Source organism: Pithys albifrons, chromosome 10, assembly GCF_047495875.1.
Source record: "Pithys albifrons albifrons isolate INPA30051 chromosome 10, PitAlb_v1, whole genome shotgun sequence".
NCBI classification, from domain to species: Eukaryota; Metazoa; Chordata; class Aves; order Passeriformes; family Thamnophilidae; genus Pithys; species Pithys albifrons.
In genome coordinates this window covers 33,510,908-33,526,729 of record NC_092467.1, presented here as the reverse complement: position 1 = coordinate 33,526,729, position 15,822 = coordinate 33,510,908, and the positions used below count along the sequence as shown (strand labels likewise).

Here is a 15,822-nt window from a genome sequence, read left to right as displayed (position 1 = left end):
ATGCTTTTGGATGAGGCATCAGAGGAGCCCATTTGATGTTTCTGCTCAGGATGCAAAGGGCTGTTTGAGGTTGTCTTTGTCTGTGGAATTTATTACTGTATTGTCATATCTATAAATTGCAACAAGTGTCCTTAGGTGAGAAGCTGGAGGTGTTGGAGATCTCCTGCACCTGACAGGTCTCAGTTTCTTTGGAAAAGGGAACCCTTATGTGGCTTTATGTGGCTTTATTCAGGTTTTCATGAGAGACAGTTCTGAGCTCTGCCCTGTAGGACCAGGGACAGCACCCAGGGCATGGCTGGAGCTGTGCCAGGGCAGGGACAGCACCCAGGGAAGGGCTGGAGCTGTGCCAGGGCAGGAACAGGGCACAGGGAAGGGCTGGAGCTGTGCCAGGGCAGGGACAGCACCCAGGGAATGGCTGGAGCTGTGTCAGGGCAGGGATAGGGCACAGGGAATGGCTGGAGCTGTGCCAGGGCAGGGAGAGGGCACAGGGAATGGCTGGAGCTGTGCCAGGGCAGGGACAGGGCACAGGGCATGGCTGGAGCTGTGCCAGGACAGGGTCAGGTGGGATCTCAGGGAAAGGTCCTTTCCCCAGAGGGTGGTGGGCACTGCCCAGGCTCCCCAGGGCAGTGGGCACAGCCCCGAGGCTGCCAGAGCTGCAGGAGGGTTTGGATGATGCTCTGGGGCACAGGGTGGGATTGTTGGGGATGGGCACAGGGGCATAGTTGGGGATGGGCACAGGGTGGGATTGTTGGGGATGGGCACAGGGTGGGATTGTTGGGGATGGGCACAGGGGGCATTGTTGGGGATGGGCACAGGGGCATAGTTGGGGATGGGCACAGGGGGCATTGTTGGGTGTCAGTGCAGGGCTGGGTTGGCCTCCTGCTCCCTGTGGGTCCCTCCCAGCTCAGGCCATTCCCAGATATTTGTGCCCCTGGCACAGCCTGTGCTTGGGGAGGTGCCCTGGAGGGAGGGCAGAGCCTTTCCCAGCCACCCCAGGGCACCTCCAGCCCCCCCAGCCTGTGCTTTCTGTGCTCTCAGAGCCTGAATCCCTTTGCTGTGCCCACACCAGGGCCCCTTCCTGTGCTTTGGTTTCCATCCTCCTCCTGGAATCCTTGGTGGGAGTTTCTTTGGTGGAGCTGCAGGTGCTGAGGGGCCTTCTGAAACCTGCAAACATCTCACCAGCCACGTTTACTTTTCAAATCTGAAAAAATTCATTATTCATTTGCTAATATTTTTAGAAAACATGTTGCACTGTTTCATTTTTAAGAGTTTAATGTTTGTAAATACAAGTGCAAAGATGAGACCTCAAATTAGTGGCTGCATTTTTGTGATACTCAAAAAGGGGACAGCAAATCAATTGGTGCTTTTGCCAAAATGCCTCTGCTGAGGAACAAATTCCTTGATTTATTCAAAATCCAGGCAGTCTGGTGAAAGGGAAAGGTCTGGGCACTCACCAGTGTCTCAGAGATGGGAAACTGTTGGGAGAGTGGGGATGGAAACTGCAGTCTCTTCCTGCCAAGAAAATCAAATGTCTGACCTTTAATTAAAAAATTATTTTGCCTGTTTTTATTGGAAATACAAATTTGCCTGTTGGAGGGTCACAGACACAGATACTACCCCCACCCCCACAATTAAATGAAATTAAATTAATTAAACCCCAATTTTTTCACACTATAAACCCCTTCATCCTACATAAAACATGATGGTTCATCCTGGAACGTATTTAAAGAAATAAATCAACCTTTGGTAGGCTCTGGAGTTAAAACAAAGTATTTGGCCTTTCTTTGCTTTTTCATAAGAAAAGCAAATTCCACCAGAATTTAAGCAATCCTTGCCTGGCTCTGCACTCCACAAAATTGGCTTTCAGTGAGAGCTCCTCAGAATGACCTTCCATTGGGCTTCTCTCACAACAGGACACAAAAAGGGGTCAATAATGAGGTTTTCTACAGGCTTGAAAATACTTGAATATTTTCTGAAAACTGCTGTGAAGCAAAAGCCAAAGAGCTGAAGGTGGAGAGGAAGGATTGGCCCAAGGAGGGAGGGAGGGAGGAAACTCCTCCCAGGCAATTTCAGGCCTCAAACTTCAACTCAGGAATCTCTTTTTTTTTTTTTTTTTTTTTGTTTTAACATCTCACAGGCATTGAGTCATTAAATATTTATCATCCTGTAATAAAAGAATAAACCATTTAAATAAAATAAACCATTACCAGACAATTAAGGTGTAATAAGTCAAACCTGTACAAAAGCCCTAATTGTAATTGCAAAATATTAAGGGTGAGGGAAAGACACAGAATAAATGAAGGTCCTGTCTCTGCCCATTGCACTTGGTTTGCAGCCCAAAGGATGGTTATTAAAGGTGGGTTCCATTCCAGAGCTCTCCACCAGGCTCTGGATTTCCTGGAATTCCAGTCCTGTAGTTCACAATAAATCATTAATCTTTAACAAAGCTGGTGAGGCCCAGGGGAGATTAACTTAAATAAGCCTGTTAATTATCAAAGGTCATACATGGAAATGGTTATGTGAGTTTCTTTAATTAACTAATGAGTTGGTGTTTAACTGCCAGTTGTGTGTTGGTGCAGTTATTGATTCCTCCAATAGACGGGAAGCCAAAATACCAAAGTCAAACAGTTTGACTGATCCAGGCTGGAATGAAAGAAGCTTTTTGTATTTTCCTGTTGGGAAATTTTCTCCCTATGACAATCCCACCAATGGTCCTTGTTGTTCAAACCCTCCTGGAGCTGTGCCAGCCTCGGGGCTGTGCCCACTGCCCTGGGGAGCCTGGGCAGTGCCCACCACCCTCTGGGGGAAGGACCTTTCCCTGAGATCCAACCTGACCCTGCCCTGGCACAGCTCCAGCCATTCCCTGGGTGCTGCCCCTGCCCTGGCACAGCTCCAGCCATTCCATGTGCCCTGTCCCTGCCCTGGCACAGCTCCAGCCATTCCCTGTGCCCTGTCCCTGCCCTGGCACATCCCCAGGAGTCACTCCCTGTGCCCTGTCCCTGCCCTGGCACATCTCCAGCCACTCCCTGTGCCCTGTCCGTGCCCTGGCACAGCTCCAGCCATTCCCTGTGCCCTGTCCCTGCCCTGGCACAGCTCCAGCCATTCCCTGTGCCCTGTCCCTGCCCTGGCACAGCTCTAACCATTCCCTGTGCCCTGTCCCTGCCCTGGCACATCTCCAGCCATTCCCTGTGCCCTGTCCCTGCCCTGGCACAGCTCCAGCCATTCCCTGTGCCCTGTCCCTGCCCTGGCACAGCTCCAGCAATTCCCTGAGTGCTGTCCCTGCCCTGGCACAGCTCCAGCCATTCCCTGTGCCCTGTCCCTGCCCTGGCACAGCTCCAGGTGTTCCCTGAGTGCTGTCCCTGCCCTGGCACAGCTCCAGCCATTCCCTGGGTGCTGTCCCTGCCCTGGCACAGCTCCAGCCATTCCCTGGATGCTGTCCCTGCCCTGGCACAGCTCCAGCCCTTCCCTGGGTGCTGTCCCTGCCCTGGCACAGCTCCAGCCATTCCCTGTGCCCTGTCCCTGCCCTGGCACAGCTCCAGCCATTCCCCGGGTGCTGTCCCTGCCCTGGCACAGCTCCAGCCATTCCCTGTGCCCTGTCCCTGCCCTGGCACAGCTCCAGCCATTCCCTGTGCCCTGTCCCTGCCCTGGCACATCTCCAGCCATTCCCTGTGCCCTGTCCTTGCCCTGGCACAGCTCCAGCCATTCCCTGTGCCCTGTCCTTGCCCTGGCACAGCTCCAGCCATTCCCTGTGCCCTGTCCCTGCCCTGGCACAGCTGTAATTCTCAGTCCTGCTGGCCCTGGGTCCTCCCCTCGCTGGGAATTTACTGTTCTGGCAATTTTCTGTGCAAACCCCTGTGGATCCCTCTGCCTTTGGCCTCCTGAGCTGATGAATTTTGCCTTAACTCTGCTCTGGCACTTTGCTTTTCCTGTTGCTGTGCAGACTGGCAGCGTTCAGGCTTGTGCCAAAACTCAGGAGTATTTTTAGGTCCACGTTTGATTTCTTTGTGAGCAGAGGGGCCCTCATTTCCCTGAGGGATCTTATCCCTTCTTGTCATGGTTTGGTGGGAATGGTGATGCTCAGGGTGACCTCAGAGGTCCTTTCCAGGCTCAGTGTTCCTGATCTCTGGGGTCAGGAGTGTCTTCAGCAGGTTTGCTGTGGTTTCCCTTCCAAGGGGCTGTTCTGGTTCTCCAGATATTGCTTTTTACACCAATTCCTCTGGCCCCTGGAATTTGCCTCCTTGGCTGTGGGGCCTTCCATGGGGTGGTTTCCCCTTTCATTGAGAGCAGCTGTTTCCTGCCTGGGCTCAGGAGGAGTTCCTGGATACACCTCCCTTTCCTTTGGTGACAGGCAGTGCTGAATGTCCTGGACACCAAACCTCCCTCCTGGCCCAGCTCTTCAGGAGCTTCTGTTCTCCAAAGGTTTCCCTTCTGAGGATTAGAGCTGGAGTCACAAATCTGGGGGTTTATTCTTCCCCTTCCTTTAAACTCCCTCAGCTGCTGATTCCTGGGTAGTTCCAGCACTCAGAGCCAGCACAGACTCTCCACCCCCAACCAAAGCTGATTTTAAAGAGCATGTTGCATTTTAGCTCTTCCCAGGACCCTGTGGAGGAGATTCCTGCACACAATTCCCCTCCCCAGCCCAGCAGGGCCAGGCTGTCACACAAGGGCCTGGCAGTGCATTTCTCAGGGAGGTTTAGGTGGGATCTTATGGAAAATTTCTTCACTAAATACCTTCACTGGAGGAAATTCAGGCCAGTAAATGATACCAAGGGTTTGGAGGCATTAAGATATGGACAGAACTGCCCAGCTGTCCATGCATGTTTGGCAGCCAGGGCTGCTGTGGCAGGATCCCTGTGCCCAGGACATTCCTCTCTCTGTCTCTTTGGTCCCAGCCTGAATTAAAGCTCTGCTTTAAACTGAGGAGCTGGTTTAGGCTCACACCTTCCTCCCCAGAACAGAGAGCTCTGCAGACACCAGCAGGTCCTGCACAGAGAGCCCCAGACCTGGCAGGGGCAAAGCAGGAGCTGCTGTGGACACGTTGCTGCTCCTCTGGTTGTGAAACAAGCCCCAGAGTTCAGCTCAGGGAGGATCCTCCACAGCAGCCCCAGAAGTGGCACAGAATGTCGTGGGGTTCCATCAGACTTGCAGATCCTTCTCCACGAGTCCCCTTGGAAATGGGAGCAGTGCTGGTGTGACAGGCCTGGGGTCCCAGGAAATGCAGCTCAGCCACCCCACCCTGCCCACCCTTCCCTTCTCCCAGGGCTGCTGAGAAGTCATTAATCCATTTTCACTTGAATGAACCAGCCGAGCGTGCTCCCAGAAAAGCAGCTGGGTTTGTTTGCTCTCTGCAGACCTGAACATTTGCATGAAGAAAGATCTGCAAAGAGTTGAAGAACTTGAAACTAGAAATAGATCCCCCTCTCCAATTCCTTCATCTAATAACGTATTTAAAGATGAGAATTTTTGCAAATACATGATGTTACACCTTCACTTCCAGCCTCAGTGATGCCACGAGTCTGTGACTTTATACCCCCTTAAGCCCCCCTAAGTCAGTCAGGATCCAATGCCCCCCAGGGGCCTTGCACAGTCCCTGCTGCTTCGGGGCTGGTGTGGAACCTTCCCATGGAATGTTGGACTCAGTGAGGGTGTTAATTTACGTGATTGTTGGAGAGAATGGTGTTACTCTGCAGCGAGAGGAGCTTTTCCCTTCATTAAAAGTCAAAGCCCCAACTTTTGATTTGGGAAGTTATTTGTCTGTTGTTTTACTTGGAATTTGTTTTCAGAAAAAAATTCTTTGCAGAGAGAGTGCTCAGGGATTGGAATGGGCTGCCCAGAGAGGGGGTGGATTCCCCATCCCTGGAGGTTTTTAAGCTGAGCTTGGCCGTGGCACTGAGTGCCATGATCTGGTAAAGGGACTGGAGTTGGACCAAGGGTTGGACTCGATGATCTTGGAGGTCTTTTCCAACCCAATCCATTCTATGATTCATCATCTTAACCTGAAGAGTAATTGGGGGAACAGCCCTCCAGCCTGGCCAGGAGCTGTGAGTGTGCTCAGCTCGTCCCTGCACAGCCCTGGGGGCAACCTGCTCACTTTTTTCCATTAGTTTCTTGTTCTCTTGGAGACATGGTCAGTGATCTTTGGAGCTGGGTAATTTTGTTAAACCTCTTTTCTGAAGAGTATTGAATTGCTGCACTGAGATGGGCGTTTGCTTCCCTGCCAGATTAATTGGGACTGGTATTTCATTTTGCATAGCACTATTCAAAGCTAATAAAAAGGGCCAGAATAATGAATTCTAAAGTCAAATTCTAATGAAAAGCCACAGGTGATTGTTTCATTAGGCTGGATGCAGGAGAGCTGTGTCTTCTCTTAACTTTGCCTGTTGTCTGCATTGGCTGCCCCAGGGGAAGTAAACAACTTCCAAATGGGTTTGATGTTTCTGAGAAATGTTTTCTTCCTGAAAGACTTCAATAATTAAAAAGATGTGCCTTTCTAAAAGTTCACTGAAGCACACAACTGTTGCTTTAAAATATTCTTTGTGTTCAAAGTTGTGCCCTTGACTTATATTCGTGGGAGGAAATTGCCTTTCCTGAGGTGAGCAAACCCCTTTCTCCAGGCTTTGGGACCTCCAGGCAGGAGGGGTTGGAGCTCCACAACTCCAAGGGCAGAACTGTTGGTGTGCTGGGAGTGGGATGGTCCTGGGGCTGCTCCCAGAGCGTGGCTGGGCAGGGGCAGCCCTGCAGATGGGCAGGGGCACAGGAGCTGGTCCCTGCAGGTGGGCAGGGGCACAGGAGCTGGTGTGCTGCAGGTGGGCAGGAGCACAGGAGCTGCTCCCTGCAGGTGGGCAGGGGCACAGGAGCTCATCCCTGCTGCAGCTCAGGGGCACAGGAGGTGGTGCCCTGCAGGGTGGGCAGGGGCACGGAAGCTGGTGTGCTGCAGGTGGGCAGGGGCACAGGAGCTGGTCCCTGCAGGTGGGCAGGGGCACAGGAGCTGTCCCTGCAGGGTGGGCAGGGGCACAGGAGCTGTCCCTGCAGGGTGGGCAGGGGCACAGGAGCTGGCCCCTGCTGCAGCTCAGGGGCACAGGAGGTGGTGCCCTTCAGGATGGGCACGGGCACAGGAGCTGGTGCCCTTCAGCATGGGCATGGGCACAGGAGCTGTCCCTGCAGGTGAACGGGGGCACAGGAGCTGGTGCCCTCCATGGTGGGCAGAGGCACAGGAGGTGCTCCCTGCAGGTGGGCAGGGGCACAGGAGTTGTCCCTGCAGAGTGGGCAGGGGCACAGGAGCTGGTCCCTGCAGGTGGGCAGGGGCACAGGAGCTGCTCCCTGCAGGTGGGCAGGGGCACAGGAGCTGCTCCCTGCAGGTGGGCAGGGGCACAGGAGCTGCTCCCTGCAGGTGGGCAGGGGCACAGGAGCCAGTCCCTGCAGGTGAACAGGGGCACAGGAGCTGGTCCCTGCAGGTGGGCAGGGGCACAGGAGCTGCTCCCTGCAGGTGGGCAGGGGCACAGGAGCTGGTCCCTGCAGGTGGGCAGGAGCACAGGAGGTGCTCCCTGCAGGTGGGCAGGGGCACAGGAGCTGGTCCCTGCAGGTGGGCAGGGGCACAGGAGCTGGTCCCTGCAGGTGAACAGGGGCACAGGAGCTGGTGCCCTCCATGGTGGGCAGAGGCACAGGAGGTGCTCCCTGCAGGTGGGCAGGGGCACAGGAGCTGGTCCCTGCAGGTGGGCAGGGGCACAGGAGTTGTCCCTGCAGAGTGGGCAGGGGCACAGGAGCTGGTCCCTGCAGGTGGGCAGAGGCACAGGAGCTGGTCCCTGCAGGTGGGCAGAGGCACAGGAGCTGGTCCCTGCAGGTGGGCAGAGGCACAGGAGCTGGTCCCTGCAGGTGGGCAGGGGCACAGGAGCTGGTCCCTGCAGGTGGGCAGGGGCACAGGAGCTGGTCCCTGCAGGTGGGCAGAGGCACAGGAGCTGGTCCCTGCAGGTGGGCAGGGGCACAGGAGCTGGTCCCTGCAGGTGGGCAGGGGCACAGGAGGTGCTCCCTGCAGGTGGGCAGGGGCACAGGAGCTGGTCCCTGCAGGTGGGCAGGGGCTGTGGTGCCCACCCCACCTGGACACAAACTGTGCTGTGTGTTGCATGACTGTTTGCTGTCTCATTCTGTATTTGTCTGCCATGTGTGATTAACTCCCAAATGTTCTCTTTTTTTTTCCTTCTCCCTTTCCATAGAAATTATTGAGCCTCCTACCTCTAGTGCTGTCTCGAGCCCAGGTCAGTATGCCCCCCCAGTGCCAGGAGGTTGGGTGCTCCTGGGGGGCTCCCCCCATGCATTGCCATGCCCGTACCCACAGCTGGCCACAGGCAGCTTCTTGTGCTAGTGCTGGACTGTCCCCTCCTGTCTTTGTGCTTCCATTGGTGTGTCCTCCCTTCAGGCTTCATGTGTTGTCCTGTTCTGAGCAGCATCCCTGTCCCTGTCTCTGTCCCTGTCCCTGTCCCTGTCCCTCCATCCAGGCTGTCCTGGCTGACACTGTGTGTGCTCCTGTGATAACCTGACTCTTCTGACTCCCCTCTGGGGTTGCTGTGAACGTGAACTTTGGGTTGAGGTGACACATTTCCTGCTGTCTGATTGCTCAGTGACCTGTAGGATGGACCCAAGGGCCTGTTGGGAGCTCCTCCCCATTGCCAGTGCCAGGAGATGTTGGTGGAGATGTGAAACTCCTGCCCTTGTGCTTGGCAGGTGGGAAGAGGTTCTGCTTTTCCTGGTGCATCCCCATTTCCTTGGGAATTTCCTGTTGTTGCTGCCCAGCAGGACCCACAGTGGAGCTGGTCACAGAATCCCGGACTGGTTTGGGTCAGAAGGGACCCCAAAGCCCATCCAGTGCCACCCCTGCCCTGGGCAGGGACACCTCCCACTGTCCCAGGGTGCTCCGAGCCCTGTCCAGCCTGGCCTGGGACACTCCCAGGGCTGGGGCAGCCACAGCTGCTCTGGGCACCTGTGCCAGGGCCTGCCCACCCTCCATCCCAGTCCCAGCAGTGGGACCACCCTCCATCCCAGTTCAGCAGCAGGAGGGGAGGGAGGGGTGAGCTCACTGCAGAAAGCTGAGAGTCCCTTTCCCTCCGATTTTCCACAGCTCCTTTGGGCTGCCAAGCATTTGCAAGGAAGCTGAGGAGTTGTTTTTGGAGTTAAGAGGAGCTGAGGAGGAGAGCTGGGTGCAGAGTGGTGATAGCAGACCTGAGGCTGAGTGGTGTTCAACACTGGGCTTTGTAGTGCCTTGGAGAGTCTCCTTAGCCTGATCCTGTTCCAAGCTTTGTTCAGGGAATGGTGGTTGATGCTGTTTGGTTGTGGTTGGAATGGCCTCAGTAACATTTTGGGGGTTGATCTCCCTAAGTGAGAACTACAACAAAGACACACAGGCTTTCCTCACTTTAAAAAACTGATGTTTGAGTAATGCAGCTTTCAGATGTGTTTAAATTCCTGCTGTCTGCAGAAATTCGTGATAAATGAGCAAAATTATCTGTGGGTTTGGGAGCAGGATGGAGGTGGGGGAGTGGAAATGAATTGTATCCTTTTATAATGATCCCTGTCTTAATTCTGAGAGCACAGACTGAACACAGAGGTCTTTTTCCAAAATACAATATGAAATTGAGACTGTGGAAACCTTGGAACACAGCAGAGGGAAAATTGAGAAGCAGTTAAAGTTGTACCAGCTCTGAAGCTACACAAGCTGATCCAACTTTGAATGACCAAGGGGAGAACTCCAAGGTCAGTTTGGAGTGGAAAAACAACATCTGTTCCACTGAAAGGCAACAAAAAGGGTGGGGGGGTTTTGAAGGAAGTTCTCCCAATGGTTGCAAATGTAGGACTGAGTCCTGTCCCTGGGAATCAGCCCTGGTCTCAGCAGGGGCAGTGCCACGGGGCAGTTCTGTTGGCCTCAGGTGGTTAAAGAGCAGTCACTGCCCCTCTCTTGGCTGCTCCAGCTGGGCATAGCTGATACCACCATCACTGCTGCCACCACCTGCTCCAGCTGCAGAGGCAGTTCCAGAGTTTCCAGAGTGCCAGCACTGGGTCCCTCACGTGCTGCAGCACCAGGCAGGATGTTGTGGGGGGAGAGGAGGGCACAAAACCTGGTTGTTTGTCTGTGGCTGCTCCTGAAAGCAAAACAGGATTGAGCAGAGAATCCTCCAATGGTTTGGGTTGGAAGGGACCTTCAAGCTCATCTCACCCCAAGGCCCTGCCATGGGCCAGGGACAAGATTTCTGGCTTTGTTTGAGTCATCCCAGGAGGTTCTGGCTGCAGCACCCACTGGGTCACTGTGCCTGCCCTGCTGCCCTCCTGGAGGGATGAAAACGTGGCCAGTTTGTGGGAATTCATTTTCTCTTCGTGTCTTGCATTAGTCAGAACACAAAGCATCAGCCTCCTTCCTGCTTAATCAAGGCTTTGCATCTAATTGCTTGATTACCACCGTCCTTTAGCACTTCAGTGCAGCTCCACTGGGTGTTTTCCTGGAGCAGGTTCTGCTGCTGGAAGGACACAGGTCCTTTGTAGGGTCTCAGTGTGAGCCCAGGGGTTATGAGAACACCCCAGATGGAGTCCCTGCAGGCAGAGGAGGGAGAGCTGCAGGCCAAGGGTCTCACAGGACCAAAGGAAACCTCTGAGGGTTGTTCCATGTCACTGGTTGAGTTTTCCAGGATGTTTCTCAAAGTCCAGACTAGCAAGTTATTAGGAAGTGACTTTTTGTAGAAACTGAGGGATCTGTAGGAATCCTGAAGGTCTTTAAGGGCCCACACAGTTCCAAATAGGAGACAAACCATCTAAGATGTTTATAATTATTGTCTGAGAGCCTGGAGAGAAACTCCTGCATTGCTCTGGGGGAGCCTTTCTTTACATTTGGGGATTGACTTTCCTAATTTGAAGTGCCAATGCTTAAAACATGTAGGATTAGCTGCAAAAATTCAGCAAACTGGAGCCAGGGTTGGTGTGTCTGTTGTCAGCCCCAGCAGGGGCTGAGGGGACTCACAAACCTTCCCTTCCTCCAGTAATCAGTTCACAGGTGGAGTCTCAAACAGCCTTTGAAGATGCTGCTGAATTCTTAACGCTGACTAAACAAGTAACTGTGACAGGTCAGAGAGAATAATTGAGGAAGCTTCTTTAATTAATGATTTCACATCTGATGAGGCACTTTTGTGAAAATTAGAGTTGGAGAGAGAAGGACCTTCAGTTATTTAATTTTCTCAGGAACAAAAGCCTGTGTTTAAATGAGCTCTCGGGCAGGTCAGACAACTCCTTGAACTTCAGTGGCTTCTCCCTGCTCTGCCTCTCTGCATTTCTAACACATTTAATAGGCCAGAATACCAACTAACACCTCATTTCCAACAGGCTCTATTTGTCTCATGGAAACTTTCAAACCTTCTTTTTTTCCTCTTCTTATGCAGTTGCAAATCCCATTTTAATCAATAAATGATTTGCATGAGGCAAATCCCCAGGGCTGGACTCGGAATCTCCAGAGTTATGGTGGTTTTTCTTGCCACTGTTTTGGCTTTGTACCTTCAAATGGAGCTCTTTGCACGTGGGCAGGAGCCCCCTGAGAGCAGCAAACCTGGCCTGGAGAGCAGCCCTGGGGCAGGAGGGGGTGCCCAGCAGTGGCCACAGCTGTGGAGCTTCGACAGCCAACACTCCAACTGCTCCTTCCTTCCCAGTCTGGGAATTCCTTCCGAAACACTCAACAAGGATGAGGAGCTGGCCCACATTTAGGGCAACAGATCCTGGATCTTTGCAAATTTAACTTTAGTCATGTTGGGAACAGATGTCTGTTTGTTCAAAGAGCTTTCGATGCTTGGTGGCCACTTTGCTGCCTCCCCCATGAGCCCCCAGGCTGCCCCTTGTCACCCTCCAGCATCCAGAAGAACCACCCCAGAGGGTCTTTTGCCCCAGTTCAGAGACACAAAAGCAGGAACAAGGTTACAAGGTAGTTTGGTATCAAACTATCCAGTGGGATGAAGTTCAACAAGGCCAAGTGCAGGTCCTGCCCTTTGGCCACCCGAACCCTCTGCAGCGCTCCAGGCTGGGCACAGAGTGGCTGGAGAGCAGCCAGGCAGAGGGACCTGGGGGGACTGAGGGACAGGAAGCTCAACAGGAGCCACCAGTGTGCCCAGGTGGCCAAGAAGGCCAAGGGGATCCTGGCCTGGATCCAAACTAGCATGGCCAGCAGGCCCAGGGCAGTGACCCTTCCCCTGGACTCTGCCTTGGGGAGGCCACACCTTGAGTGTTGTGGTCAGTTCTGGGCCCCTCAGGTCAGGAAAGAGATTGAGGGGCTGGAGCGGGGCCAGAGAAGAGCAACGAGGCTGGAGAAGGGACTGGAGGTGGCACTGAGTGTCCTCTTAAACACCTCCAGGGACAGAGAATCCACCATGTCTTGATCCAACCCTACTGTGATCACCAGCCCAGGGCACAGGGTGGGGTTGGATCAAGGGTTGGTCTTGATGATCTCAGAGTTCTCTTCCAACCCAACTGAGAAGAGCAACGAGGCTGGAGAAGGGACTGGAGCACAAGTGCTGTGGGGAGAGGCTGAGGGAGCTGGGGGTGTTCAGCCTGGAGAAGAGGAGGCTCAGAGGTGACCTCAGCACTGTCTGGAACTCCCTGAAGGGAAGTTCTGGCCAGGTGGGGGTTGGTCTCTTCTCCCAGGCACTCAGCAATAGGACAAGGGGGCACGATGGGCTCAAGCTCTGCCAGGGGAAATTGAAGTTGGAGATCAGAAGGAAATTCTTTGCAGAGAGAGTGCTCAGGGATTGGAATGGGCTGCCCAGAGAGGGGGTGGATTCCCCATCCCTGGAGGTTTTTCAGCTGAGCTTGGCCGTGGCACTGAGTGCCATGATCTGGTAAAGGGACTGGAGTTGGACCAAGGGTTGGACTTGATGATCTCGGAGGGCTTTTCCAACCCAATCAATTCTGTGATTCTGTGATTCTATGGATGTGGCACTGAGTGAGAATCCACATCTTGATCCAACCCTACTGTGATCACCAGCCCAGGGCACTGAGGGAGAATCCACCACATCTTGATCCAACCCTACTGTGATCACCAGCCCAGGGCACTCCGTGCCCTGGGCTGGTGATCACAGTGGGGTTGGATCAAGGGTTGGACTTGCTGATCTTGGAGGTCTTTTCCAACCCAATCCATTCTGTGATTCTGTGAAACAGGGAAAGTCTCCACAGAAAAACACCAACATATTAAAGTTCATTAGATCAAAGCTTTGTGTTCATGGGCTTTGCTGCTGCATTTCAGAACTCCAGGCAGGTGTGACATTCCAGCACAGTTCTCTCTGCCAGCAAAGAAAGGTTTCCCTATTCCCTCAGCTCAGAGCACTGCCCAGTGAGTGCAGTGGCACTGTGGGAGCACAGCCCTTAAACTGGGAGCACTGGGAGGGTGGCACTGCCTGTGCCCTGGGCAACAGCTGCCCTTCAACCTCCTCTCATCTGCTGGGACAAACAGGTGAACTCCATGTCTTTAAATCACCCTGGGAAAGCTCCAAGCTCAGAGCAGAGTCTGTGGAATTGGGTAAATGTTTCTGCTTAAGCAGAATGTGAGTCTCAGCACTGAGGATTTGCTCAGTGACATTCTGCACTGGTTAGAGACTGCATCATTTCACCAGCCTGTTTGAACACAGGAAATCTTATTATTCACTGCTTGTTGGAGAGATGCATTATTTAATATCAAAAGAGCTACTTTCTATCAGCTGAAAAATAGGATTAGAACTAGGTCATTTTTAGTCCACTGATTCCCTCTCTCTCAACCAGAATGTAAAGTACAAGAATATTTTTTTCCTGCTACTGTATTGCCTACAAACCTTCTGTCATGGGGGATTTCAATGTTAATGAGTTTTCCCACAAATGTGAGGAGCCCACTCAGGAGCAGAAGCTGCTCTGAGAATGCCTGAATATTTCAGACTGTGACACATTGACCAGTTTGCTGAAATGCCACATTTTGACCAAGAAGTGCTTTTGAGAATCTCCAGGAGAGCAGTGCAGGGACAGTGTGGAATTCTGGAATGGCTTCTGTGGTCTCTGGGAAGGGTATGGGATGTGGAGGGGGAGAGATGCTCTGTTGCTGCTTTGATGTTGACCCTTTCTGCTGCTGAGTGTTCCCAATCCCAAGTGATGAGCCAGAGTTTGGGAGCCCCAAGTTCTCCCACGTGTCTGAGGGATGTTCCCTGCAAGTTCTCAGCTCCAAGGGGTCACTGTCCTTGGTGCTGGGGGGTTTTCACTGTGCAATTTCATTTCTGTCACTGTAAATGGGCTCAGCAGTTGCATCTCTAAGGGCATCTGTGGGGACCCAGTGAGGGAACCAGCACACCCTGGGGGCACAGGGGAGGCTCCAGCGCAGCTGAAAAGCTCAGCACTCCCTCCCCACAGGGAATGGGGTTGTGAAACACAGATATCATGAGTCATGGAATGTCCTGAGCTGGGAGGCCCCACAGGGATCAGGAATCCAACCCTCAGCCCTGCACAGACACCCCAACAATCCCACCCTGCCCCTGAGAGCATCATCCAAACCCTCCTGGAGCTCTGGCAGCCTTGGGGAGCCTGGGCAGTGCCCACCACCCTCTGGGGGAGAGCCTGGTCCTGAGATCCAACCTGACCCTGCCCTGACACAGCTCCAGCCATTGCCTCTTTCTTTATAGGGGTGGTATCTGTTTATTAACTCTTACTAGACCAAAGCATGACCCTCTCAGTCCATGTGCTTGAGATGTGGCCCCATCTCAGTGAGATGGTGGGACCAGATGCTGTTCAGGAGGTGGGGGAAGCCTGAGAGGGCATGAACTCTGGGATGGGATGCAAACCCCTGCTATGGAGGCAGGCTGGGGGCAGAGACCCCTGGAATGGGCTGCAAACCCCTGCTCTGGAGGCAGGCTGGGGACAGAGACCCCTGAGATGGACTGCAAACCCCTGCTCTGGAGGCAGGCTGGGGGCAGAGACCCCTGAGATGGACTGCAAACCCCTGCTCTGGAGGCAGGCTGGGGACAGAGACCCCTGAGATGGACTGCAAACCCCTGCTCTGGAGGCAGGCTGGGGACAGAGACCCCTGGGATGGGCTGCAAACCCCTGCTCTGGAGGCAGGCTGGGGACAGAGACCCCTGGGATGGGCTGCAAACCCCTGCTCTGGAGGCAGGCTGGGGGCAGAGACCCCTGGGATGGGCTGCAAACCCCTGCTCTGGAGGCAGGCTGGGGACAGAGACCCCTGGGATGGGCTGCAAACCCCTGCTCTGGAGGCAGGCTGGGGACAGAGACCCCTGGGATGGGCTGCAAACCCCTGCTTTGTAGGCAGGCTGGGGACAGAGACCCCTGGGCTGGGCTGCAAACCCCTGCTCTGGAGGCAGGCTGGGGGCAGAGACCCCTGGGATGGGCTGCAAACCCCTGCTCTGGAGGCAGGCTGGGGGCAGAGACCCCTGGGATGGGCTGCAAACCCCTGCTCTGGAGGCAGGCTGGGGGCAGAGACCCCTGGGATGGGCTGGGCTGCAAACCCCTGCTCTGGAGGCAGGCTGGGGACAGAGATCCCTGGGATGGACTGCAAATCCCTGCTCTGGAGGCAGGCTGGGGACAGAGACCCCTGGGCTGGGCTGCAAACCCCTGCTCTGGAGGCAGGCTGGGGGCAGAGACCCCTGGGATGGGCTGGGCTGCAAACTCCTGCTCTGGAGGCAGGCTGGGGGCAGAGACCCCTGGGATGGGCTGCAAACCCCTGCTCTGGAGGCAGGCTGGGGGCAGAGACCCCTGAGATGGACTGCAAACCCCTGCTCTGGAGGCAGGCTGGGGGCAGAGACCCCTGGAATGGGCTGCAAACCCCTGCTC

General features: G+C 54.3%; 1 protein-coding gene across 3 annotated transcripts in view; it reads left to right on the top strand.

The window, feature by feature from the left end:
• Positions 1-15,822, top strand: part of NEGR1 (neuronal growth regulator 1) — a 226,046-nt gene that overhangs the window by 190,041 nt on the left and 20,183 nt on the right. The window contains exon 7 of one of the 3 annotated variants that reach the window (XM_071565209.1): positions 8,211-8,252. The exons of the other annotated variants lie outside the window; for them this stretch is intronic. Within the exon in view, the coding sequence (XP_071421310.1) occupies positions 8,211-8,252 (42 nt within the window). The remainder of the gene's footprint in view (positions 1-8,210; positions 8,253-15,822) is intronic. 3 annotated transcript variants of the gene reach the window in all.